This window comes from Mandrillus leucophaeus, unplaced genomic scaffold (assembly GCF_000951045.1).
Source record: "Mandrillus leucophaeus isolate KB7577 unplaced genomic scaffold, Mleu.le_1.0 Scaffold596, whole genome shotgun sequence".
NCBI lineage: Eukaryota > Metazoa > Chordata > Mammalia > Primates > Cercopithecidae > Mandrillus > Mandrillus leucophaeus.
This window is the reverse complement of record NW_012106430.1, coordinates 1,298,866-1,326,391: the sequence shown is the minus strand read 5'-3', so window position 1 is coordinate 1,326,391 and position 27,526 is coordinate 1,298,866. Positions and strand designations below refer to the sequence as shown.

The following is a 27,526-nucleotide window of genomic DNA, read 5'->3' as shown; positions in this document are numbered from 1 at the left end:
ATATTGCCAGAAAAAAAAAAAAATTGAGAAGGCCACAGATGCTCCTGTAATGGAAGCAAATGTTAAAGCCACATTTAAAAAATAAAGGTAGAAGGTCAAAACACAAACCCTGAAGCAGAAGAGATTCAGCTATAGGAAAACAATGGTTCCGAAACTCTTTTGTAAATTGCAGAAGACATCTCTAGATAGTTGCCATATTCAGTCATTCTGAATCTTGGAGAGATTTAACATTTCACCTTAAGTGATTTGTAGGTATCCTGCCATCTTGAATCCTTCCTCTGTAATCTCTTACGTGTTCTCTTTGGAGCAACTGCCTGTGTCTACTTTTTGAAAAATTTCTGATTACACATAGACACACAGATCCGGCAAATGTGAAGGTCTAGGATTCTCTTTTACAAAAATCTCCTCCTGTCTCTGTTGTATGGTTCTTCCTTGTAGGCAGGATTTTCAGTGACTTGGCATTCTGAATGTTACTGTGTATGATTATAAAGACAGGCTAGACAGGCTCTTGACTGCTGCTACTTTCCTCAGTTTACCTCAGTTTGGTGCTCACTAGCACCACCTCAGAAGTGTAGAAAGGGGAGGAGACTGTTTTGAGAATTTAAATATTTCTGACAGGAAACATTTATGAATGTATCTGTTTCTTTTCTCTTTCCTTCCTCTCCTCCTTACCTTTCTCTCTTTTCCTTTTCCTTCTCTTTTCCCCCTGCCCTTTTCTCCCTTCTTCTTCCCTTCTCTTCCTCTCCCCCTCCTTCTTTCCCTCCCTTCCTTCCCTCCTTTCACTATAATACCATTTCAAGGACTAATTTACAGTAGGTTTAATTTCAATAGCACTGCTACTGGCTGTGTTATTTACTATTTTTAATCATGACTTTTAAGGACATTCAGATCAGCAGCAGCATAATCATCTTTCAACACATACTTATTGAAGACATACTATATATGCAAGACATTGTCTCTCAACATTATTATTGCACTAATAAAAACAAAGCCTTGTTTAGCATGTACATTTAAGATATTGTTAATCACTTATTTTGAGGGGACTACACTTTGACTCTTTGTTAAAGGGCTATTTTAATTTTTAATAAAAGATTCTTTATACAGGATGTCACCATAGTGAGCTGATTGAACTTTTGGTGTGATTAAATGTTCAATAAAACTGTGTGACTTAAATATGGTAAATGGATCTATGTATTAGTTTGGTGCAAAAGTAATTGTGCTTTTTACCATTGCTTTCAATTGCGAAAACTGCAATTACTTTTGCACCAACCTAAATATATACATATAATTATTTTCCACTCTCTGGGCTACTTTTAATAATAGACTAAGTCCCATGAAATAGTAACTTTATCTAACTTTGATAGTTTATAGTAAATTTATAAAACAGAAAAATAAAAGCAGAAACTCTACCACTCAGAGGAAACTACTGTTAATAATTACGGTTTCTTTCCTCCTAAGTTCAGCTTTCTTCATTGTCCTCCATTTTATGTCTCTTTGCCATGTCTTTAATGTCACCTGGCTTTGCTGAAAATCTTCATACCCATACCTTTATGTGCCCCATAATTAAATCCTACTCCCAGGGAAGATTATTAATGGCACTAAACCACAGGTTGCTAATTGCCACAGGCCAAATGAGAATCACAACAGGCCTACAAAGAGTTTCATTTTTAAAATAAGATGCCAGTGCTTCCAAAAACTGGAAGATGTTATATTAAAAAATCTGGATTTTAGTCTTCTTTCTGAAAGGAAGATCTGGCAACTTTGGGGCCACATTCCAATCTAGTAACAAATGTTTTCATGAATAATGAATATGCCCTGTGTGCTGGGCAGGTGCTTTCCAGTTTTCCACAGGACCCACCATTCCCTGTTACTATTCAGCAGTGAGATCCAGTTTCCACTAATCATCATGCTTGCACTGCTTGCTTTCACCTAGTCATCGTTGCTCATTTGCATAATTTTCTTTGATCCTGCAGGTATTTGAGTTTTTGTGACCCTTACTTTAATTCCATTTACAGTACAATAGTCTAACCATTTCAGAAAACGAACAAAATCCAAACTATACCACTCTTCTTACGTGTATGAATTTTATGAAAAGAGATATGACTAATCCAAATGAATGATTCTGAGAAGAAATCAAATAGAAGAAAATGAGAAAGACAGAAGGCATTTGAGGGACCATCCTGGGACACTTAATAGAACGCCAACTTTATCTAATGCTAGTAAAGCTCAAATACTACCTCTAAGAAGTTTGGAAGTGTTGAGTAATTGGTGAAGTTATAGCTAGAGGCAGCTGTATATAAAATTCACTCTCCTAACAATGGTGTGTGTGTTTGTGTTTGTGTGTTTGAAAAGTGACTCAGTTCTACAACCATGGGAATATGGCCATGTTGCCCCATTGCCCTTGGTGGTTCATTGAAGTCCACACTGTCTTTGTAAAGATGCCGTTGGGAATCACGGCCGTTTTCAGAAGTGAAGCTGAAGACTTAGTGATATTTTGTTGCCTGATAACTCAAAAGGACACTTTTGAGATGAGTATCTCAGCCCAAACAAAACCAAATGAAATGCAGAGAGAAGAAAGGTGTATTTAAGAAAGGGCTCATGTAAAGCGTCCTGTGACAGGCAGGCAACAGGATATCCGCCTTGGTCAAGGATCGTGTTGAGCTGTCAGTTCAGGGGGAAGTGCTCAATCATGTAGTACACATTTTGTGTATTTCAACCAATTATTCAGTGGATTATAGGTTCTGATACTAAAGTTATTTGTGGAGGCTTTGTGATGGGGGCACATTGAGAAAATTGCTGGCTTTCATTGCCCCATTTCAATTAAGTAGTCTCTACATCAGCTTCCAAATCATGTGCTTTCCTCCATCTGAGAACTCTCAACAGTTAGGATTAATGTTACTATTAATGTTACATTAATGATTTGTTCAAAATCCAGAAATTCAGTGCTGACTTTCAATTAAGATAACTGAAACTTTTCAGTTTTATATGTGCTTATATTATGATACAATCTTTTGTTTTTCCATGAGCAACTTGCAAGCTCATGCAATAAATTTTTAAATGTGCCTAATTATTTTATTTTTATGTTACATATTTTAAACATTTGTTTTCTACATAGAAATGTTACTAGGCCTGGTGTGTTGGCTCAGGCCTATAACCCCAGCACTTTGAAAGGCCGGGGTGGGCAGATCACTTGAGGTCAGGAATTTGAGAGCAGCCTGACCAACATGGCCAAACCCCATCTCTACTGAAAAATACAAAAATTAGCCAGGTGTGGTGGTACACACCTAGAGTCCCAGCTACTCGGGAGACTGAGGTGGGAGAATTGCTTGAATCTGGGAGGTAGAGGTTGCAGTGAGCCGAGAGAGCATCACTGCACTGTAGCCTGGGTGACAGAGTAAGACCCTGTCTAAAAAAAAAAAAAAAAGTTACCAATATTTGTCATCCTGTTACTTAAGTAGACTTGGTTAGAATAACTAATTTGTAATTCCTCAAAGGCAGATTTTTATGAGAGGACTAAGCACCTAATAAAGGAATAGCAGCTTATCAGAGGACTGAGCACTTTTTTAAAACACGTGTAGGGTCCAGGGAAGACTTGGTTCCTGAGTAATGGAAGCCTAGAAACAGGCATTTCCTATGTTGTCTCACTTTAAATGCTTCTATGTGAAATATCATGGCTCTTCAAATTAAATCTTACGTGATAATCCCTGCCACATAAAACATTTAGGCTCCTTATATATGTAGTCTTATGCCATAGAGCCACCCTGCCAACAAGGGCCAAACCTATTAGAGATGGGAAGTACAGTAGTTAATTAAAAAGCAAAGAATGATTCTAATTACAGTAGTTAGGTCTGTGTTACAAAGCTTGGTAGAGACCCCAAGATACCATCAATTGTGGCAGCTTCTTAACCCAGACTTGGGACAGGATCTGAGAACGTAGTTCAGGAAGCACTGTCTGTGCAATATGTTGTGTGTTGATTTGTATACGTTTTCTCCTCCGTAAGAGCCTGTAGCTGCCATCAGGTTTTCAAGGGTGTGATGCACGGAAAAAGTCAATCACTGAATGGAATCACATTCCATCACCAACCAGCAGCCGGCAAATTATACACTGAACAAAGCACTGCTTTGGGATTTCGAGGGGTCCATAAAGGACATGGAAACCCTGGCTGCATGCTAACGGACTCAGTCATCTGGTTAAGACCCTTGTGGGATAACTTGAAGAAGGGATGAAGACTTCTCCCAGCCATTCCAATTCCAACTCTCTTTTAGAGGCGTGACCAAGCCAAGCATTTTCTCCAAATACTTCTCAGGCCCTACTATTGCAAAAAGTAGGGAAAGGATGGCATTTGATAGCACTATTTGGCCAATCATTTATTGGGAAAAAAAAGTGCCTTTAAGCATCAAGGCACTTCTCATGCTCAATATGGATCCAGTAAAATATATTTTCATTTTTTCAGAAAGTAATTTTTATATTAAAAAGTTTACTAAAGAAAGTCCAGCAAATAGTTAGGCTCCACACCCTATATGCAAAAGAAATGGTCTTGCCATGTAGAAATAAACAATCTTAATATTTTGATATCTAGCAGCTCATTTAGATATGGATATATATTATCTCCATATCTTTAAAGATATATAGCTATAATTATATGATCTCAACACATGCTGCTTTAGAAACTGCCAGTTATTGTTGAACATATTGTAAAGTATTTCTAAGCCATTGAATATTTTTGAAGGTCCTTGTTCAGTATCTGGAGAATATCCCATACTTTAAAGCTTATTAAAAATGCAGTAAATATCCTTTTTGGCTATATGTTTGTTCACATACTGAGTTATTTTTTCTTAAGGGTTTCTATAAGTTAGCATGGGTCTAAAGTGGACAAATTTCTAAGCCTTTGGATATGTAGTTGCTAAAGTGTTTTCTAGAAATTGTAATAGTTTAGGCTCCTGGCAACCATACATGTGCTTTTGGAATCTGGATGAAAGGTGAAATAACAATATGTGTCTTAAAAAAAACAGATAAGTGAGAGAAGGAGTGTACAGTTTCTTGAGGCTGATGAACTTGTATTCTCAGTTGTAGTGTTTAAAAAGAGGGACCATTTTACTTAGTGATCTCTATTTCACAAAGGAACGTGGATAAAGTATAATGGTGTGTTCACTGGTGTCAAGTAAAGCATATGCTATGTTTGCCAGTATTCACTTGACCATAACTTAAATTTTTCATACATAAAGATCTTTAAACTTGTCAAAGCATACTTTCTCCCTTCCAAATGTGTTATATCAAGCTTGAAAGTCTTCAGAAGCTTTCTTCCACTTAGTTGTGCTTTCAGAAGTGTTTGAAATCACACTTAAAGAAAATTAAAAGAAAAAATGAATTTTCCCTCTAGAAAGGTCACTTGAATTTGAATTCCAAAGCAATTTAGTTTGGGACTTATAGCAATTAACAGCAAATCTATCTACTCCAAATTGGAATAGGTGTTTATAAGCCTGAAAATAGGGGTTTTATTGGATATTTCATTAAGGAATTAAGTTCTCATTGCAATTATTATGAAATTTATAAGGGTGATTATAAATTAAATAAAATTTTATCAGTGACCTAATTGTCATATAAATATAATAGAAAAAAGGGAATCAGGATTTTATTCCTATAGTGGCAATATTGCACATTAGTGATAAGAACTTGAGTTATCTTGCCAAGGTTCAAATGACATCTCCAACCATCATTGGCCTTACGTAAGTTACTTTTCCTCTCTCTGTTTGAATTTTCTTGTGGGGCAATAAGACTTCTGGGAGGACCAAGGATCCTGGTTTGCCCAGGAATGTCCTGTTTTTAGCACCTAAAATCCAGCATCCAGGGAAAGCCCTCTCTGAAACAAGAAAACTCCCAGTTTTGGGGGATGTGTGTGGAAAGCTGGAGGGAAAATAAAAAAAACTCATGCAGTGCTCCCCCTGCCGATAGTGGCTGAAAACAATGCTGTTTTTAGCATCAGTCATATCCAGCGTAGACTACTAGCTTCCATAGTCACTGTTACCAGTTTTCCCCTTCATTGCTGGTACTCACAACCATGAACTAGATGATGTTGAAAACACTTGGACCTTGACTGAAATATAGTAAGCATTCAAACATATTCATGTTTATCAATATATTAGGTTCCATGATGTTCTTTGATGGTGCTGTATACTGTTAAAAAAGCAGAAATAGCATGTATTCTTTCCTGTTATTCATATTATGAAAAATAGTACTGTAGTTCTTTGGAGTGGTAGAAATTCCAGCAATTGCCCTTTGCATAGTCAGTGAAATGTCCTGCCATCAAAGGGTGCCCACAGTTCCCTCTCATTTTTCCTTTCTGCAGAGATGCTCTGACCCTTTCAAATATTTAGCTGTGGACTTTCCTCTCAATGTGTGCTCACGACTCCTGTTACTGTTAATGGAAGTTACACATGTGTGCTCACCAGGATGAGAAAGCCTTTATCCCATGTCGGGCAAAGACCCGTGATCCTGAATCTCTTTCTAAACTTCCGACCTGAAGAGAGCAGTGCAGGGAATTGCTGCTTTCTCACTATATTAGCTTCTTCAATTTCCTTTTAATTGGAGCCTGCAACCCAGATTCTTGTAACTTCAGGGGGATGAACAATACAGATTAAGATCTGGATGCTTTCCAGGAAGTTCTCAGCTGAAAGAACATTAAACACACACACACACACAGTTGTGGCTATTCACAAATTGCATGCAGTTGCCTAATGAGTCCATATTTGCTTCTGAGTTTTGACATTTGCAAACTGCACTGCTGAGAAAGTAAGTGAAGTGTTCACCCATCTCTGAGTGTGAACTGATTGATTTGATGTACAGGAAAAATACTAGAATAGTCCAAATTGTAAACCAGTGGCACAGAACACAGAACCTTCAAATACAATATTTTACCCTTGTTCAGGACATTCATTTATCCTCAAGAATTCTTTTTAATGTATAAGACTTCAATTTATATTTAAGAACTAGTAAACTATAGCAGTTTGACAGCCATTCACACTTAATTCTGTGCATTAAACCAACAGCATTCTTTTCCACAAACATCCATTGTTAGGACAATGCTCTCAGACAGAATTTATGAGAAATGGAATTATGTTACCAAGGAGATAGCATTTACTATAATGAAGAGTAGATCCTAGAAAATGGCCCCTTTTACAGCAGCTCAGAGCAGAGCCACAAAAGCAATTGATTGGTCTTGGCATTTAGTCTTATATCAGCTGTGTCATCCATAGCTTCAGGAGTGAGAACACTAATCTAAAGTGACATTTCTGTTCTGGCGGGCTTTTCTGCCCTGATGAAAGCAATTACTTCATTCCTAAATGATAATTTGCAGGAGTTTCAACCACTTTAATTGATAATTTTTTTTTTTGTTCTGAGTTCAATTGTGAAGTGATTAGCTGATTTGGTAAATAGAAATTTAAGGTGTGAAATATACAAGTTGCTCCAAGGTAAAGTGCAATTTATTGGGTGGAAAGAAATTACTTGATAAAACTGCGGTTTTTTTCCGTTATTATGGAACTGCCAGTTATATAGCTCAAAGTTCTTGGGGGAAAATGAAGAACAAAACACTTTGATTCATGAGGTTTTTGGCAGACACCAAAGAATACAATGAATAGTTTGGTCTTGCTGTGGTTTATTCAAGGGTTATTTGAATCAAGGTGAACATCAGTTGAAAAGGACTGTGCAGACCTCTCAGCGTTCTTTATTACTATTCTAATGACTCATTCTGGAATTAAATCCTCTTATTTAAAGTGTTAAGAATGAAAATGCTCATTGGCTAAAACCAATTAATTTAATTATTAAGTTCAAACATACACAAGGCATTTTCTGAAGATGAGGGAAGGCATTCAGTTGAATGGCTTTAATTACTCTTTTGATCTATTTTACCACAAGTCAAATGGGTCAGGATTATCCCATCAGAATTTATCTTAGTTTAAAAACTGTAAGTATACATCTTGATTTTGATACTTTATCAAATGTTAGCAGTTGCAGATGGTTTTTGACATATTTTTTAAGCAATCAATTTCATATTTTCCTACATGTGGAAAAATAATGGTCATTTCACATGTTAAATGAGAAAAATAAAGCAAGAATGAAGGTCAAACTGATTTAGCACATCAAACAGTCTTTGTCAGCCAAGCTTAATATATCCTGAGTTTGTGGAACAAATGAAATTTTGCTGCTATGTTACACTTTGCTTCCAAACAACCATTACAACTGGTTTTATATATTGTGTGAGCATCAGACCATCAAACAGTGCATCTTTACTGGCGTGTTTCTGCAGTGATGATCTACAGCAGCAATCTGCCATTTATATAAGGGCAAAATGTGCATCTATATTTAGTTGTGAAATTGGCCTATTATACTCTTGATGTTTACAGAGGCTAACATAAATTAATGATGACAGCTATGAGCAGTGCATTAGTTAAGCAGCAGAGTTCTTACCTTGAACTTGAAGGTTCCAGTTTTAACTTCCAGTGTATACTATCCAGCTTTCTTTACACACATTAAAGATTTCTGAAATTATTATCTTTTTTGGAGAGCATTAACCCACTTCAATTTGTGAGCTTTGTTGTGCATATCCTACCAGATAATAGTTGTTTGTGCGTTTCTCAATTACATTACCATTACCTTGTAAGAAAGTTGATATTTACAACCATGCCAAAAAAAATATTCTTGGAAGAATTTTTTTCCTTTGAAGTAGGCTGATTTGATTGACTTTGAGCTCTATGTAATGTCAATGTGGGGTGGGCTGTTCTACTAAAAGTAATGAAGAAAGGGCAAGCATTGCTTATAGACTCTTTACTGTACTTTTTCCCTGGGAAGGCTCCTCATTCGGCTCATGTCAGGGCAAGTGTAGGTGTGGGAGTAACTATAGATTTCACCGTTAACTATGGCCAGAGATCTGACAAGTATGCAGGTGTTCAAAGGTTCATGAGTTAAAATGCTGAAGCCTTTGATGAATTTTTGATGGCTGCATTTTTAATACAGGTCGACCTTCTTCCTTTGAGGCTGCATGCCAGATTAATTGATAAATAGTAGAAGTCTGTAGTGCTGGGTTCTCCTAAGCAAAACAAGTAGGAAAATCCATAAAAACCTGTCTGTGTGACTCCTTAGAAGTACTTTAAAAAGGTAAAATTTAAAATGGTTTTGACCCTGCTTCTCCTTTACCCTATAGTTAGGTAACCAAAACCTGCCATGTTCTTTTATAAAGACTAGATATTATATTCTAAAAGTTTACGTGAAGGTGTTACGTGTTCCAACTATAGCTTGGAGAAGGATTTTTACATAGAGGTAGTGTGGATCTGTCAATAAGGTCAGTATCTGAACCTCCTTCATAAAAATAAATTATTTAAAAGTTGATTAAAATATGGCTATGAAGATATCACTGAAGAGGAAGAAATATTTGGTTAAGTTGGCTTCTATACTCTGTGGCTACCTATTTTAATATTTGTTATCCTCTGTGGATGTACAGCTGTATTATTTCCATAATCATTATAACCATCTCTGTGAAGTGGGAAACCGAAGTAATCAATTTTTCAAAGCTAAATTTGATCAACCACAAAGGATAACTTACCTCTTTTAATTAAATAAGTCATCAAGTCCAAAGCTATCTGTTTTTCCCACTGTGGACAAGTTACCCAGTAAACAATTGACCCCTTATCCAGCTTTGTGGTAGATTCACAAAGATTGCAAATTCTGAGTCAGTTTCATAATATTGGCTTTTTGATAGCATTAGCACCCTTTTTAAAAAAACTTTTTTGGGAATATATTTTGCTAGCTTCTAGCTTGAAAAGAATTTCATGATTTGACCTTGCCCCCAAAAATAGAGGTTGAGGAGGCAGCTGCTGTCCAGCTTCCCCACTTCCGGGCACCACTTGTCCTGGGTGAGCTCTCCATGGTCCTGGATCTGGGGCTTTGCCTGATTTTCAAGAGAACTTTTAGGTTTGTGATCTTTTGACAGCTATTTTGAAAGATCATCTTGTCTAGGAGTACACATATACTCCTGATTAATAATTATCATTGCCATTTAAAAACCTTCCATAGGCATTTTCACAATCTTCCTGAGTAATCTGTTCTTGTAACAGCTGTTTAGATGTTCATTTTATAATATAAACAAAATTACTTGTCCTGCAATTGAATGTAACCTTTTATCTGTTATTTTACTAAAAAAATGGCTCCTTATGACCCTGCACAAAAAAATGTATAAATCTTTAAGCATCTCCTAATTAAATATATTACTTGAACAACTCATTAAGTATACTTATGGTATACAATGAGTAGACCATAGACAAAATGAGGACTATAATAAAATGAAAAATGCATTATGTCAGAACCAAGGAATAGAAATTAGTGAGAAGAGAGTGCACACTATTAATGGGCATTGCAGGCCTTAGAAGGAAAGAACAATCAATGTGAAGTGAGCTTAGGTTTCCATTTAACATGTCTTATACAGCATTACTATGTGTCAGGCACCACTGTAAAGATCTTATTAAAAAAAGACTCATTTAACTTAATTCTAACAACAGCCTTATAGAGTATTATCCCATTTCACAGATGAGAAAAAGTGAGGCAATAGAAGTCACCTCAAATGTATATAATTAGTAAATAACAAAACCAGGATTTATACCCAGGCTGGCTAGCTTCACAATCCGTTCTCTTATAAGAAGAAATTATAGACATTAGGCTGGGCATGTTGGCTCACATCTGTAATCCTAGCAATTTGGGAGGCCAAGGTGGACAGATGGATCACTTGAGGTCAGGAGTTCGAGACCAGCCTGGCCAACATGAAAAATTAGGTGAGCACGGTGGTGCATGCCTGTAGTCCCAGCTACTTGGGAGGCTGAGGCAGGAGAATCACTTGAACCTGGGAGGTGGAGGTTGCAGTGAGCCAAGATTGCACCACTGCACTCCAACCTGGGTGATAGAGTGGGACTCCATCTCAAAAAAAACCTAGAATAATGGACATTAGATGATTAGCCTTTTGAGAATCTGAAAATCATTTACTATTTCTCCTATCTATCTACCTATTTATATGCACACACAATAATGCATATAATATCCACATACACACATACATATATGTGTGTTTTGAAATTATTGACATTGTTTTTGTTGGTGGCAATAATGTTTTGTGAGGATAATGTAGTCATCAAAAGGAGTTGAAATTTTCATTTGCTGAGGATTCATGAAGAATCTGTTTTCTGCTATTCGTAATCTAAGTGCAAGAACATTAGAGCAATGGGAAGTTTAGGCCCAGGGAGTAACTATTTGGGTCTGAAGTTTAATCAGATTTTAGATGGCAGAGATCGGCACTATAACGTTTTACTCATGTACAACTAATCTATTCTATCTTTAGTACTCTAGACATAACAACCACAATACTTTCGTTTAGAACAAAATGTGCACATACAAAGTTTATTTTGGGTTTTAATATAGTTCTTAATCCAGTTTGGGGATTGCTTATAACTAGGCCCTACTTTACAAAAACAAGTGAAAGATTAAGGCACAATCTAGAGTGTCATTGTCTTAAGGTCTTTGTCTTCATCTGTTACACCAGCATCTCAACAACCTTTATAATCCTTTGGCTGTGCTTTATTGCTGTTGCCCACAGAACCAATTGCTACTTATTACAGACACAGTGATATCATTCTGAAAGTCTTCTAAACTATGGTCCCTGCATAATGATGCAATGTGGGAGTCATGGAAATCCTTTGTTATTAAGATTACTGCCAAGAAGATTACTTTAATAGGGGGACACTGTGTGCCTTAGAGTTAAAAAAAAAAAGAAAAGAAAAGAAAAAAAAGAAAAAGACAAGGTGGAGAAGAGAAAACAAGGAGGTAGGATAGGAAGAGATAAAGTAAATTCTGACCAGTGCTGTTTTAGAAAAGTAGTAAAACATCAGAAAACATGTTAGGCAAGGCATCCAAAGGCATTAGTGTCTGCTTACTCCCCTTCCCTGAATGGATGGAGAAAAGCCATCTCCCTAATATATATCCTTTATAGCCTACTGAGTTGATACCTGTGATCTTGGGCTTTGTCTCCCATATGAAGATGAATTTTTTCCTTAGATTATTGATAAGCCTATAAATTAATTTCAATTTCAGGGTAATTGCTTAATCCTCTACTTTCCTTCAGTTGAATAAATTCCAGATGTAAATATTATGGTATATTACGTAGGTAACAAATAAATACATTTGTGATCATTCTGAGTGACATGAATAAAGGAAAATTACATATAACATCATGTGAAGCTACTTTTGTAATTGTCTGTCCTAACTATTACCCAATTGTAAAATTAGTCCCTGATCCATGTCTGACCATGACATGTTTTATTTGGCTTGCATGACTTTTTAAAGCTTTAATTTGTTAAAATACCAAAATTGGGAAATGTCATATAAAAGTTCAGATGTTGTCCTCTAGAAATGCTGACACCAAGTGTGACTTTCCCCAAAGCGGCATTGGCTCAAACTGTGCTACCCCCTGGCCAGAGTTGTCCTTCAGTTCCTCCCAGTCCCCACCAGTCCTCTTCACTCACTGACATTCCCTGCCTGAACCCTGAAAGCCCTTGAGTTCGTAACCCCTGCTCTAGAGCCCCATCATAGTCACTTACTGAACCAAAAGAAAAGTTGTAAGTTTAGCCCACCTTCTGGAGTAGTATTTAATTGCAAGAACACAAAAAGAATAAAGCGCTGAACTTGAACCACTGCTCCTTCCCCTATGTACAAGTGTTAGGGAAAATATGTCCAGAGACATAGTTTCTTTTGGCACAGCTAACTTAAATGTTGGTAGATAAATTACTTTTATTCTGTAAAGGGAGGAATGTGAACTATTCTTGTATCCTAAGGTGTTAACCTGGATCCTAGTTGTACTTACACTTCGTCAGATTCTAAGACATCTCTCACTTATGTAGCTTTCAACCAGCTAAAATTGAGCACTTGTAGAATTGAATGGAGGTTGGCCCAGTTATTGGGAAATAAGTGATAAAACATGTCTTTTCCTTGTAAATTAGTAATGTTTCTGCCTGACTTTTTCGCTTGAGATGTATCAAGGGACACAGATTTTGTCACCTGAGACTGCTGTTACTCTGAAGATGATAACATTAACTTGTCTAATTCTGAGAAAGACATTTGTTAGCTAATGTAGACTATTTTATTAATAGAGCAAACATAAAACTGGTTGGGTATTAGCCTAGCAAGTATCTGACCAGAGCATTATGTCATTACTTAGATTACATAGATATTCAGTAAGATATTTCAGGTGTGATTTCGGCAGTAAAATACAGTGTTTCCACCAGGAAACAATGTCAGGAATCCTATAATGTAATAGGGAATATTATTCTCCATAGTATATTAAAAGAGAATGGAGCCTCACTGCTGAGTCAATTTTGATCTCTTTCTATGGTCTTTCTTCCTTCCTTGTTTCTCTTTCTTATTATTTCAGAATGAAAAAAAAAAAAGAATGCTAGACTCAAATATTTACAGTGCTTTCAGAATTCAATAAAATGCATACATAAAAATGATTTTAATGGTACCTTGATACTGAAAATATTATCTAGCTACTTATCATTGGGGTCTGATTTTTTAATGTATTTATCATCAGACACAAAGCAGAGCAATTCAGAGCAAGTGGAATTCTCCTGTCAGATGCTCACACACAACTTCAGTTGTGCCAGATTCTGCCCTCAGCAATGTGAGCAAACTTCAAACAGAAATGCACATGAATAGTTGAAGGAAAATGCTGGATCCCACCTGTTGCCTCTTCTGGGAAGTAATATGTCTATAATGTTTATGAATTTTAATAACCCATACAGAGCTTTATCTTTCAACATTAAATTTATATTATCCTAAAGTTTGACTTCTTTGGGCAATATATTTTATTCTCTAGTATCTTAGAAAATCTATCTACTAATGTATGTCCATTAATAAAGAAGTATTCTCTTATCAAGCAGTTATCAGCACATTTATGAAATTACATTGAAATCTTCATTTTAAATATGATGTTTTCTTCATCTAACTGAATGTGCTGTGATCTTTATTGAGGGCTGGAAGCATATTTGTTGATTCTGACAAGGTGAATTGTACTTGTGTTTATCTTCTGCTCCCCAGGATTATAATTGAAATGAATTTTTCAAAATAGTTCCTTTTGATTAAGATCCCATACTGATGAAAGTTAAGTGAACAAAAGTATTAGTTTGAAATAGATACACGAATGTAAGCCCAATTTATAAATTGCTTATAGTTGATAATATCAAGCCACACCTGTAAACCTTCTGTTAGGTCTTAGGAACAATAAATACATCTCAATGCATGGACAATTGGAGGAAAAAAACCTTAACAGGTAAAACACAATTTTTACTCATTGGACTTGAGTTTGCAAAATGTAAGACCAGAGTTAGAGTTTATGGCTTTCGTGGACGTTTTCTGGAACTCATTTTACTGTCACTCTCTAATTTTGAAATAGTTTTTGGTAGAATTTTGGTGGGAAAAAAGGAAATACAAAGAAGGCAGTATTTAAGTGATGACAAAGTCACATATTCTAAACCACACGTTCTCACTCCTTTGATTTCAGTTTACAAGCATTGAGAAAGGAGAAATCCCGAGATGCTGCTCGCTCCCGCCGGGGAAAAGAAAACTTTGAGTTCTATGAATTGGCCAAGTTGTTGCCTCTTCCTGCAGCCATTACCAGCCAGCTTGACAAGGCATCCATCATTCGACTTACAATTAGCTATCTGAAAATGAGGGACTTTGCTAACCAGGGGGACCCTCCGTGGAACTTGCGAATGGAAGGCCCTCCACCTAACACATCAGTAAAAGGTAAGTTTTAGGCCACTGTTCAGTCTGAATATGATGGTCTGTAGGGGTCTGTAAGATGAAATGTTTACCATCATCCTTTCTTCTTTTCCTGCATATCAAATCCTTTAAAGGGATACAAATGTGGAAATCTGAACTCTGCATGAGAAAGACACCATGTGAAGGTGAAATAAACCTCTTATTTTTCTATTTTATTTTCAAAAGTCTATCAGCCTAAAATTCTATCACTTTATATAAGATTTCAGAGAAACGAAAATGAAATGACACATTAAAATGCTTCTTGGGTTTAATTTATGTTTTACAATTACATACAAATTCTTCTTCATGAGTGGAGTACGGACATATTTGTTAAAGCATAGAGCTGACATTTTCTGCCTTAAGTAACGAAAGAAAGGCAGGGAGCAGAGCTCTTCCATCCTTAGCAGACATTTTACGTTAAAGATTTTATTGACCAACAAAAATCAATCTATGTATTAGTGTTTCAAGTTTCCCTATATACATATTACCTAAAAGTTATAAACATATTTTTTATTCTAATCCTTGATGCAGTTACTCTTACAACTTAGTATCTTTAAATGTTAGGTCATTTTCACTCTGATGCGTAAGACAGTATTTTCTTGTGTGTTCCTGAAATTCCTAGTAATTTATGGCATTTAAATATGCATGCATACTTTTATTGATGTATATGTGGTGTTGGCCATTGGTTTTCTATCTTTAAGGGTATTCTATTCAAGGTGTATGGCCTAAAGAATCTGCTAGATTCTTATGTTCGCATTCTGTTTCTAGACACTTGATAGAATTAAATAAAACTGGGCATTTGGAGGAGTTGCAGGCAACTTCCTCTGGGGAAGAATTAGCTTCTTTTGTTACATCTTGCCAACTACCTTTGGAAAAGTCCCTGTACTCTTGGCTATAACAGGAAAGGGTACTAGTGGGGAGCTGTAATCTTTTGTAGGATTCAGATTGAAATGAAGGGTCAAAAGCAGTTGTTATTTACAATTTTGTGGTAAGAGCTGTGATCATATATGTGTCCGTGAGAGTGTAAATTTGTTACTTGGGGATTGTGTTATGCATATTAGAGGTGGAAAATGATAATTTTAATTGTAACAGGTTATTTTCTTCTAGAGCAACAGTTGGCAAACATTTTCTGTAAAGGGCCATTTAGTAAATATTTTAGGCTTAATGGGCTACTCAATTCTGCTGTTGTAGCACACAATTAGCCATAGACACTACGTAAAAAAAAACAATGTGGCTATGTTCCAATAAAACTATATTTACAAAATAGGCAGCAGCCACAAAATTAGTCCCATAGGCTATGGTTTACAGACCACTTTCTAGAGTGTAAGAATGACACTTAAAGATTGAGGAGAACACACAACAGAGGTACCTCTCAAGGACAGGATGTCAGTCAAAGGTAGCCCAGGAAAAATAAAGCAAGGCACATTCGATCTGTCCTTTTACATCCCTTCTGCCCTTCAGCTTGTAGATACCAATTCAGTAACACACTAATTCATGTTCTAGATTGTATTAGTCTGTTTTCACATTGCTATAAAAAACTATCCGAGACTGGATAATATATAAACAAAAAGGTACAATTGACTCACAGTTCCACATAGCTGGGGAGGCCTCAGGAAACTTACAATTATGGCGGAAGGCAAGGGGGAAGCAAGGAACCATGGCAGCAAGTGAGAGAGAGAAAGAGACAGCAAAGGGGGAAGTGCCACTTTTAAACCATCAGATCTCGTGAGAACTCACTATCACGAGATAGCATAGGGAAACGGCCCCTATGATCCAATCACCTCCCAGAAGGTCCCTCTCCTGACACGTGGGATTATTAATACAATTAGAGACAAGATTTGGGTGGGGACTTAGAGCTAAACCATATTATAGATATTAGTACCAAATTTTTCCAAGCTAAATATATAAATATAATTTTAGTAAATATACATTAGACACATTTTTTTCACTCTAGTTTGAGGCACAGGCTATCTTTATTCCAAATCATACAAGATGAAAGGATGAGGGTAACAGGTTAGGAACCATACCATGTGAAAAATATGTAATAATTCTTCAATTATATAAGTTCAAAAGTATATTATTCAAATGAGATAATGGAATGGACCTGTATTTATTTAACATAACTCAGCAAATTTTTATTTGTTTATTTTCATTGTTAAAGGTGTTTGTAGTCAATAGGCTTTCTTGGCAGTAATGGCTACCAAAGTGGAAAAATGTGATGGTTCTGTTGTTTGTCCATTTGTCTATGATGTAATAGTCTAGCTTACTTCCAGAATCATGGCCTTTTAGGCATGCAAATGTATAGATGACATGTAATTATTCCCTCCTTTTATGAGGGATAGTTAGATGAGGCAAGTATAAAGTGGAAATGACTTTGCAGTTCAGTGTTAGCATATCTAAGGCAAGAATCCACTTTTCTTGCCTTTCTGTCTAGTGTTCTATCACTTCTTGTCATCCCTACAGGTAATATTTGTTTTATATCACCATCATCAAACGTTTTAGGTGAGAATTTTCTCAGCTTCAGACTGTTATAATACTTCATTTTTATTTTGTGGCCTTCAATTCAACTCTTTAACTTCTTATTATGATTAAGATGTATAAAAAGAAGATAAAACGTGGTTGTTGCCCCCACGTTGTTGCAGTTTCTGGAATGGCATGGTAGTGTCACTGAGAGAAAACAGGGTGGTGGAGATGTGTGGTTAGAAACCTGGAAGGAGATAACGGATTTTATTATATTTAAAATTCCATCCAGATGATGACAGAGCATCTAAGTTGGTACATGTACACTTTCACTATTAGTAAACTGGTGATAGGTTAGAAATGAAGATGTAAACATAGTGACTCCCTACTGTCTACCCTGGCTCTCAAAAGTAGCTAGAAATATAAGGAGCACTTTCTATAAATTGATTCTACTGTAAAATATATGTACATTTTATTGCTTTACTCTAATTCTTTAATGCAAAACTGCTATTCATTCTGATCAAACATTCATGAAACAATAACATCAAAAGAAATTCATTTTAATTTATTAAGGTCTTCTATGTTGTGCCCTTGAAGACGTTCATATGGATAAACAAGCTTATATAAATAGCCTGCAGCATCATGTGAAGTGCAGTTCATAATCCAACAATAAAACGATAGACATTATACTTCATGCTTCTCCAAGCAATCTCTTGAATAAACCTAAAGGCATTTGGAAATTTGTATGAAAAGTACTTACATTGTGGTGGCAGCATTTTTTTAATGTGATGAGTTGATCATGTTAATAATTAAATTTCAAAGCTTAAATTTAAATTTGTCCCACACAACTGTATAGAAATTTAATCACTTTAATTTATGGCTTCAGAAAGGTCCTTTACTGTGCCCTGTGCAGTATTCATCACATCTTTTCTTAACAGTCTATAAAGGTTGATGAGTTTGTTTTGTGATTCCCATTGTATACAGATTATTACAAGTTATGCTTGCAGAAAGAACACTCAGGTGACAGTATGTAATATGTCCCAAGTCAATTACTTCATGGAAATGATATGTTAAGCAATTGGAAGGTAACTGATAGTATTTTCCATTATTTTAGAAATATCTGTATTGTTATAATACAGATCAAATCTACAATGAACATTATGCATTATTCAAGAATTGACCAGGCATTCTCAGCAGTGTTTCAGCTAAATAACTGATGATTGTAACCTTTAAAGAAATCTCATTGTGGTGACTGTTGGTAAATCACTTCTCCATTCATAGTAATCTCTATTTAGAGGCTATCTAGAAACCATTATATCTTTTATTAATCTTTAAAGCAATAGCCACTGATTTGACATTTGCTAAAACTAGATAAATTTTCTGTCTTTCTAATATCACAGACTTCAGTCAATTTTAAGAGTCTGTCGTCTGCTGCAACTCTATTAATCTAGGAATATTTACTGTTGCAATCATAAGTTTTATTTCAATTTAAATGTGGCAGCTTTTAAACAACAATTTGCCTATGTGTGTGACAGGCAACAATGCTAAAATATGTAAAGTATAAGAAATTCTTAGTCTTTGGAAAGGAACAGTTGAAAAATATGCAAGATAACTGGTGATTAAAATTGACTGAACACATTAGGGAAGAACTTCACTGTTTTCATAGAATTTCCCTTCACTATTTTGGGCATCTATTGTGAATTAAGTAGATATTTCTGAGAGGAGAGACTTGCAGGCCTGTATTTAAGCAGCATATTAGCTCTCCCTAGCCAAAGACTAGACTCTTACTAAAGCAATGATGTTAAATGGATTTATTTTAAATCATAGTGTAGTGTAACTGAGTATAGGTCATACTCACAGTGACACTAAACTACTGCTACAATGTTGTCCCCCAAAATTAGATAGCATTTTATGAAATGGATTCTGTTTCTATAGAAAGGTAGAGATTCTAAGACTGAGTGATAGGTCATCTTGGTCTAAGCAGTTCAGGGGTTTTCCTGTTCCTGTTCTGGCGTTTTCCTGTGTACTGACATACATTTACTTCTACCAAGTGACATTCATGCTTTGGGGCAAGGGTCATATTCCTCATTACTAAAAAACCATGTGAGATGAAAGTTCGTAGAATCAGTACATGGCCATGTACACCCAGCCTATGACATTCTTTTGTCTTTTTACATGGGTAAGAGGAAGAACCCAGACTGTACACCTTAGATCCTAGCAGCAGCCTCCCACAGGGCTAGATGAGTAGGGCAAAGATGGTAACTCAGTTCTTGCTTAAATCCTCTTCCTACCTCCATCATCCTCAGCAGACTGAGGAACAGACTCCCTGCTCTGATCTCTACTTATGTTTGTCCCAATCCATAGTAGGTGGTGGTACCCAATGGAAACAGAACCATTCAGAAGCTGAGCTGCCAATGTTCATTGTTGTTTATTTTGGGAGTGAGTGCCGGGTTTTACTAGGACGTGGAAGTGTGATGTAGTTGCCTTTACTTAGGTATGCTTCCAGGAAGTCTTTTTAATTATATGCTGTTATACTTTTGTATATTTCTAATGAAGTTATGACTGCTGAAAGGAGCTCATTTAAGAAGTAACCTTTTACGTTATTTTATTTTACACCATGATAAGACAAGCAATGTTTATATCACCACATTTCCCCAGAACTATTATCTTTGACACTGGGCAGGAAGGGCTTTCTGACAATTGCAGGCTACATGATAAGAGAGTATGTCTCTGAGACTCTGATTCTTTGGAGTTTTACACTTTTTCATGAAAAGCTTTGATGACTACAAAGGTGAACTCTTTATCATTGAATTATTATCTAACTCAGCATGAAAAATATTATATATGGCATTGTTGATATCTTGCTGCATGCCACTGTTCAAGAGTTGGGCTTGTCACTATTGTTTTCAGAGCATCTGCTACAACGGAGTATTCAGGATTACCCTCAGCTCCAGACAGTGACTTGAAGAAAGCATATTTTTGAGAATGATGGCTGAGAATATGTGAATATTCAGGTGTCCTACTCAGCTATTGCCAGAGAACAAGCAATCACAACATCTAAGTGGCACACAACAACAAGCTTTTACTCATGGAGCTGCGGTTAGGCTGGGAGTTGGCAAGTCTAGACTGGGCTCAGCGGGTGCCTCTGCTTTGGGCCACAGCTCTAGCTGGGCTTGGCTCCTTGCTGGGGGTTCAGCCTAGCTCTGTCCCATGTTAGAAGGCAGCAGCTATTTGGAAGTAGCTCTTTTGTGGTGATGGAGGCAAAGCTGTAAGAAGGGTGAACAAAAACATGCAATGTTTCTAAATGGTGTGACTCAGAACTGTCATGGGGTCATTTCTGTTCAGTCATTGGGTCAGAGCAGATTGCGTGGCACAGACCAAAGTCAAGGGGCAGGGAAGCACATTGCACCTCTCTTGGGAGATACTGCAAAGAAACATGGCCAGTTTCACAGATAAAAGATGAAACACATGAATCTGTAACTTAATTTACCTTATCTAGGGTAGTACTTGTGTATTGTTTTAATCTGTAGTTTTTGTTTGCCCAAAATGAGAAGTGGGCTAGGCATGGTGGCTCACGCCTATAATCCCAGCACTTTGGGAGGCTGAGGTGAGAGGACTCCTCGAGCCCAGGAGTTTGAGGTTACAGTGAGCTGTGATTGCACCGCTGCCCAGAGGGAGAGCTTGTCTCTAAACATTTTTTAAAAGGAGAAGTAGAGGCCAGGTGTGGTGGCTCACACCTGTAATCCTGGCACTTTGGGAGGTCGAGGTAGGCGGATCACAAGGTCAGGAGATTGAGACCATCTTGGCTAACACGGTGAAACCCTGTCTCTACTAAACAAACAAACAACAACAACAAAAAAAAACAAGAATACAAAAAATTAGCCAGGCGTGGTGGTGGGCACCTGTAGTCCCAGCTACTCGGTATGCTGAGGCAGGAGAATGGCGTGAACCCAGAGGCGGAGCTTGCAGTGAGCTGAGATTGTGCCACTGCACTCCAGCCTGGGCAACAGAGCGAGACTCCATCTCAAAAAATAAATAAATAAATAAATAAATAAATAAGATTTTTTAAAGTTTTTAAAAATGAGAAGTAGAAATGAGGAATTTTTTGTGGAGACTTTGGAAATGTGGGCAAAAGAGTGCAAATGTGCTCTTTTGCATTCTACATCAAGATTAATCAATCTCTATTGCCACTATTATCTCATTTTTCTCTAGCAACACTGAGTGGTAAAACCCCTCAATTTGTGCCTTTGAGTATGTCATCATCTGACTGAATTGCTCTTTTGCTTTGTAGGGGCAAAAACATAATTACTTTTCCTTACCCATCACAAGGGTTATGGCTGAAACTTCCATAACAAAAGACAGGTTATCAAGAAAAAATTTATTTAATCAAAATTTTACATGACGTGGGAGCTTTCAGAAATGAAGACCCAGAGACCCAGGGAGAAGTACATATTCTTATGCTTAGGTTCGATGAAGAATGGACAGCTGTGTAGAAATATGACTGGACAAAAAAGGCATGACCTAAAGATGATAACTTTAGGGGAATTCCAACAGGTTCTGTTTGTTCGGATTTTTCTTGGCCTCTCTGTGTAGCGTTCCTTCCTCTGGGTACAGGGCATGATACCTGTCATGTAAGGGTCTTCGGGGGGAGAGGAGAGGGCAGATAGTCTTCTTAGATTTTATGGCTTGCTTTGAGGGAGAGAAGTTCTATTGTGCATGATGCACCTTGGGGAAGAAATAGGGGAAGGAGAAAGGAGGGAAAAAAAAGGTCAGAGAGAATATCTTTTTACACCCTTCCAGTCTCCTTCAGTTCAAAGTATTCAGCTTGTCAAAGTGCCGTACTTCGCAGTATCACATTCTGAGACCCAACATCTTCTGTTGGGTTTTCTTGAACTCCTGTTCAGCTTTCACATCCCAGCTCAGATGTCACTCTCTTATGCAAATCTTTGCTTCCCCAGAGCATTAGTAATTTCTTTCTTTGGGGTGTTGTTACATTTTTCTGTTGGTTTGTTATCAACTTACATTGTAATCTGTTTCTTTACATGCCTGTCTCTGTATTGAGACTGTGAGCTTATTGAGGGAATAGCCTGGGTCATCTTATTCCTTTTTATATCTCCAGAACCTTGTACAATACCTGTGAAAGTAAGTATTTAACCGTGTTTTAAGTCGAATTGTGTAGAATAGGATTATATCTTGGGATTACTATTAGCAGAGTTATATAGTACTGATAAGAACTATGGGTGAGTTTAAGTCATAAACTAGGAAGATGCAAAAGAAGAGTAAAAAGGAAGAGCAGAAGAAAAATGGAGGGAGAATGATAGGAATAATGTGAAAACAAAGGGAAATTATGCAGGATGTGGAGTAGGCACTAGAAACAGGTGTGGCCCACGGGATGAGCTGCTAGTCCCTGCCCTGTGGTTGGCTTCCCCTGTCAACGTAGTTCTCCGTGTGGATGTACATGCAGAGGAGGCGCAGGTTAAACTGTAGTCTCAGTTCCAGCACTTTGGGAGGCTGAAGCAGGTGGATCACCTGAGATCAGAAGTTCAAGACCAGCCTGGCCAACATGATGAAACCCCATCTCTACTAAAAAATGCAAAAATTAGGCTGGTGTGGTGGCAGGCACCTGTAGTCCCAGCTACTCCAGAAGCTGAGGCAGGAGAAATCACTTGAACGTGGGAGGCAGGGGTTGCAGTGAGCCGAGATTACACCTCTTCATTCCAGCCTGGACAACAAGAGTGAGACTCCATGTCAAAAGCAAAACAAAACTGTAGTCTCAAGAAAACCATGAGTATTCTGGGTGTGTGAACTCAAGTCCCTTCAACAGATATCTGAGTATCTTCTCTTAGTAAGTCAGTCCTCTAAGTCCTTTGCTTTGGAGATATTTGCAATTCATAGAGAAACGAATGTGCAATAAATAATGGTAGGGCAGCTTTCAAGAAAATTAAACATACCCTGTGATTGGTGCCATAAAGCCCTCTCTAGACCTCAGTTTTCTTTTTGTCAGTGATTCTGGTCTGGATGATTACTTACTGTCTAATCCAAAGTCCCGATTCCTCAGAAAGGATTTAGTGATTATTGTCTTAAATATTTGAGACTAATAGTCTTCCTTGGACTATCAGGTTTCTTGAAGTGGTTTATTAATAATTTCAAAAACCACATACCCTAACTCTTCATATTTTGCTGATATTTCTATTTTCCTCTTCTTTTGCTTAATTCCTCTGTACGTGGAGGCACCATATCTCCCTTCTATGTGTTCAAAAATATATGGCATTGTTTCTTATCTTAAAAATTTTTTGTTTTTATTATCAATATTTGAGCATGTGTAATCATTATAAATAAGACAGGAAAATAAAATAGCACATAATGAAGTTTTAAAGAAGTTAAATGCAAAATATATGATAAAGATAAAATAAGAACCTAGCGCTTCATGCACTTTTTCTTTGCATTTACTCTCTTGAGAAAACTTTAGGGAACACACTTAGTATTCTATATCACATCCAACTTATTTTAAAAAGTCTACCAGTTCTTGATAATGTAATATTTTAGTCCCGACGTCTTGTGGTTTTGCATTATACTGCACTGTACTCACTTATTTTGGACTTTCAACTTTATGTGCTCTGTTCTTCAGGACTGGCATTCTTCAACGTGTTTTTGTTAGCCCTATCACCTCTTGCAAAGCACAATATATAGTTTCAGTGCTCTGCAGATGATAATATTTCATAAGCATAGCAAAGAAGGAGTCACCTCTGACTGCTTTATATGATTGAAATTGTACTATGGCTTTAATTTTCAGAAACAGCTTTCTAGATACTGTGCATAAGTCTTAGCTCTGCCTTAGTAAACATGTGGTGACCTCCACCTGTGAAAACTAATGTGTCTTTGAATATTGATTGACTGCAGCTTTTCACTTTCTTTCTGGGTCCGTAGTGTGTTAGTAAATGTCAGAACCTCAGCATTCTAAAGGAAGGCCAATAGATGTTTTTTTGTTGTTGTTGTTAAAAGACCAGATCACCTGGTCCTTTAACAAAGTCAGTTACAGAGTTGGAACTAGAATTTGGGTCTCTGTAATCCTAGTTTAGAACATATTCTTCCATAATAAAGAGACTTTTCTCTCTATGTTCAGCCACTTATGATTGGAATCCCTTTTCCCCATTTACATTATATGTGAACATTTATCCACAAATCTAGCTCATGTTAGACACTGACCCATTTTAGAGCAAATGATAACATTTGCTCTAATGCCCAACTTCAGAAAACATAGGCCATTCAAAAGCATGGGAGTTACGATTCTATGAAAATAATAATTTTAAGAAGGCATTAGGAAACTGGCTGAAACATAGATGGGACCTTTCTGTAGTGTCTTTGCATCACTACAGGAAATTCTCTATAAATCTAAAAGTGTTTCAAAATAAAAGTTTTATTTTAAAAAAATCACTAGAGTTCACTCTGATGATAGAAACATCAGAAAAACAAGCCTCTGTCCAAATGGAAACTTGTTCTTTCCCACTTTCCTACCTTTCTAACTGGTCAATATTGAGTCCCCAAACGTTCAACATTCTAAAGTGCTTCATGGCTGATCGTATTAGGAAATGTGATTAACTGACAGTTACAATATCAATCAATGGAAATGGAAGGGAGGAAATTGGTTAGTCTGTTTACATAGTTTGCTTAAAACTTTATAACTGAACTATTGCCATAGAGAGTCATACATAAGTTTTCTTTAAAGTTTGTAAATTATTTCCATTTAAGAGTTATACATGAGCACAGATGCCTGCTCTGGTTAATCTCCTTCTTTTTCTTGCCAAGGTTATGACTAGTATTACATTTTCTATTCTTCCAATCTTGGTCAAAGAGTGCCTAAAGAGGAAGGTTAGAAAGCCAAGATAAAAAACTAGTTACAGAGTTCTATGACAGGAGTCAGCCAATGTTTTCTGTAAAGGATCAGACAGTAAATAATTTAGCCGTTGTGGGCCATAAGGTCTCTGCTGCAACTGCTCAGCCCTACTTTTATAGTGCGAAAGTAGCTATCTAGACAAGTTGTAACAGAATGCATTTGGCTGTTTTAATAAAACTTTATTTGTGGACATTAAAATCAAATTATGACATGTCATGAAATATTCTTATGAGTTTTTTCAACTATTCAAAAAATTAAAATAACAAGGATAATACATTCTTAGCTTGTGGATGGTACAGAAACAGGTGGCAGGCTAGATTAGACCCGCATGCATTCCATAGATGACCAACTCCTGTCGAGACCATTAGAACTGGAGGTGGACTTAGGTACCTATTTTAGAATCCATTATGGTAGAAAGCATACTTTGAGTTATAAAAGGTTGATTCTTGTATTTGTTTAAAACATCGCAGTAACAATGAATGGCTGGTAATATGTTTTTTAAAAAGTCATCTTCGGTGCTAATGTATATACGTAAGTCTATTTGTTATGATTGCTGTCATGACTAAATTATGTACCAGCCAGGAATGTGATGTTGGCATGTTTCAATAGCTAGCTGTAGATGTATACGCATTGCGTATATCACTAAAAAAATTAAGTGAAAAGTCATATTAAATCAGTAGTATCATTTGGCTTATTACTTTTGGCAGCTTTCTCACTTTAATATAGCAAATGATCCAAACTAAGGCTCTTCACATAGTCTTTTTAAATGCATGATCTTAATGAAGAGAAACATGATGAAAACATTGTCTACACAGGACTATTATTTGGTTATTTTGACCTAGCTAATCAAACAACTGATCAGTTAGGTTAATTAATAGTTTTGATTTATTTTTCCACATAATTCATTGGTTGTCTTCCTGATTCAATTGATGGTTTAAAGTATGTTGTGACTCTAACCATCATTAAAAATCATTAGAAATAAGATGTTTGAGATTTGTATATCTATTGGTATTATCAGCAATACAATGAATAAAATAGGTAAATCTAACCTAGTCTTTTGTGGGTAAAATTTAACATATCTCCAAAACCAATGTCTATATAAAATGAATAAATATGACCAAATTATATAGCATAATATAATTTTCACAACTTATACTCAAGAAACCAAATACAGTCACTAGGAAATAGCTCCTGTGGTCTTCTGCTGTTGCCTGTTGGGAGCAGTCAGTCACCAGGTATTGGCTGAGTGCTCCAAGGTTGGAGGCTACTGTAATAAGTGCTTAGAAGACACTACAATTCAGTGAGTTCATAGTAATAACTTCCTAAAGCACTACAGATACTTAAATTTCAGTAATGTTTTGTAATTAAAGCATATTACTTACGTATAATTTTACAGTTTGGGAAATAAGACTGTTGAATATCAGCACTGATGATGAAAACAGACTGTGTACACAGTTTGGGTTTTATATAAATACTTTAAAATATTGGCTTTCTTCTATAAAAATAGATGAATACTATCCAGGTTTTTACAAGAATTTTAGCATAAAAGCAAAATTGCTATTATTTTCCATTTTGAAAAGACGCACGAAGATAGCATTTAAAAATATGTAAAATTCAGTATGTCCTAGAGACATACGAAAGGAAGCAGGAATGTTGATGCAGGTAAGCCTCATTTTGGATGTTCTCAGGGACGTTTGTAAAGTGGTGCAGTGATATTTGCTTAGCTGACACCTGACCTAAAGTGCTTTTCATTATATCTACTATGGATACTGAGCTCCTGAAGTTGCAGAAAAATCTGTAACAAGTTGTTCAGCCTCTGCTATGTTGTGATTCACATCTGGTAGGCAATCAGACTCAACCTCCTTGTTGTGAGTCAGTGACTGAATTTGTTGCTATATGAACAACTCCAATTGGAAAACTAAAATAATACTTTTACTGAGATTAGAAAAGGGGACTCTTGCAGGGTGTCTTAGTTTGGACTGCCATAACAGAATAGTATAGATGGGTTTGCTTAAACAACATTTAAAAAAAATTTCTCACAGTCTAGAGGCTGCAAATCCAAGATCAAGGTACCAGCATGGTAAGGTTCTTTGTGAAGGCTGTCCTCCTGGTTCACGTAGCCATTTTCATGTTATATCCGTACAAGATGGAAAGAGAGAGAAAGATGATGTCTCCTGTGTCTCTAATCTCCTTCATGAGGGTTCTGCCCTCTATGACAATTACCTCCCAATGGTTCCACCTCCAAATACCATCACAATGGGGATTTCGACTTTCAACATAAGGATTTTAGGAGGGGACACAAACATTCAGTTCATAAC

At 36.6% G+C, this 27,526-nt stretch overlaps 1 protein-coding gene across 1 annotated transcript in view; it reads left to right on the top strand.

Annotated features, from left to right (window-relative positions):
- Positions 1 to 27,526, top strand: part of NPAS3 (neuronal PAS domain protein 3) — a gene marked incomplete at its 5' end in the record, with an annotated part of 876,143 nt that overhangs the window by 267,871 nt on the left and 580,746 nt on the right. Inside the window, one exon of the mRNA XM_011999525.1 lies at positions 14,595 to 14,839. Within this exon, the coding sequence (XP_011854915.1) occupies positions 14,595 to 14,839 (245 nt within the window). The remainder of the gene's footprint in view (positions 1 to 14,594; positions 14,840 to 27,526) is intronic.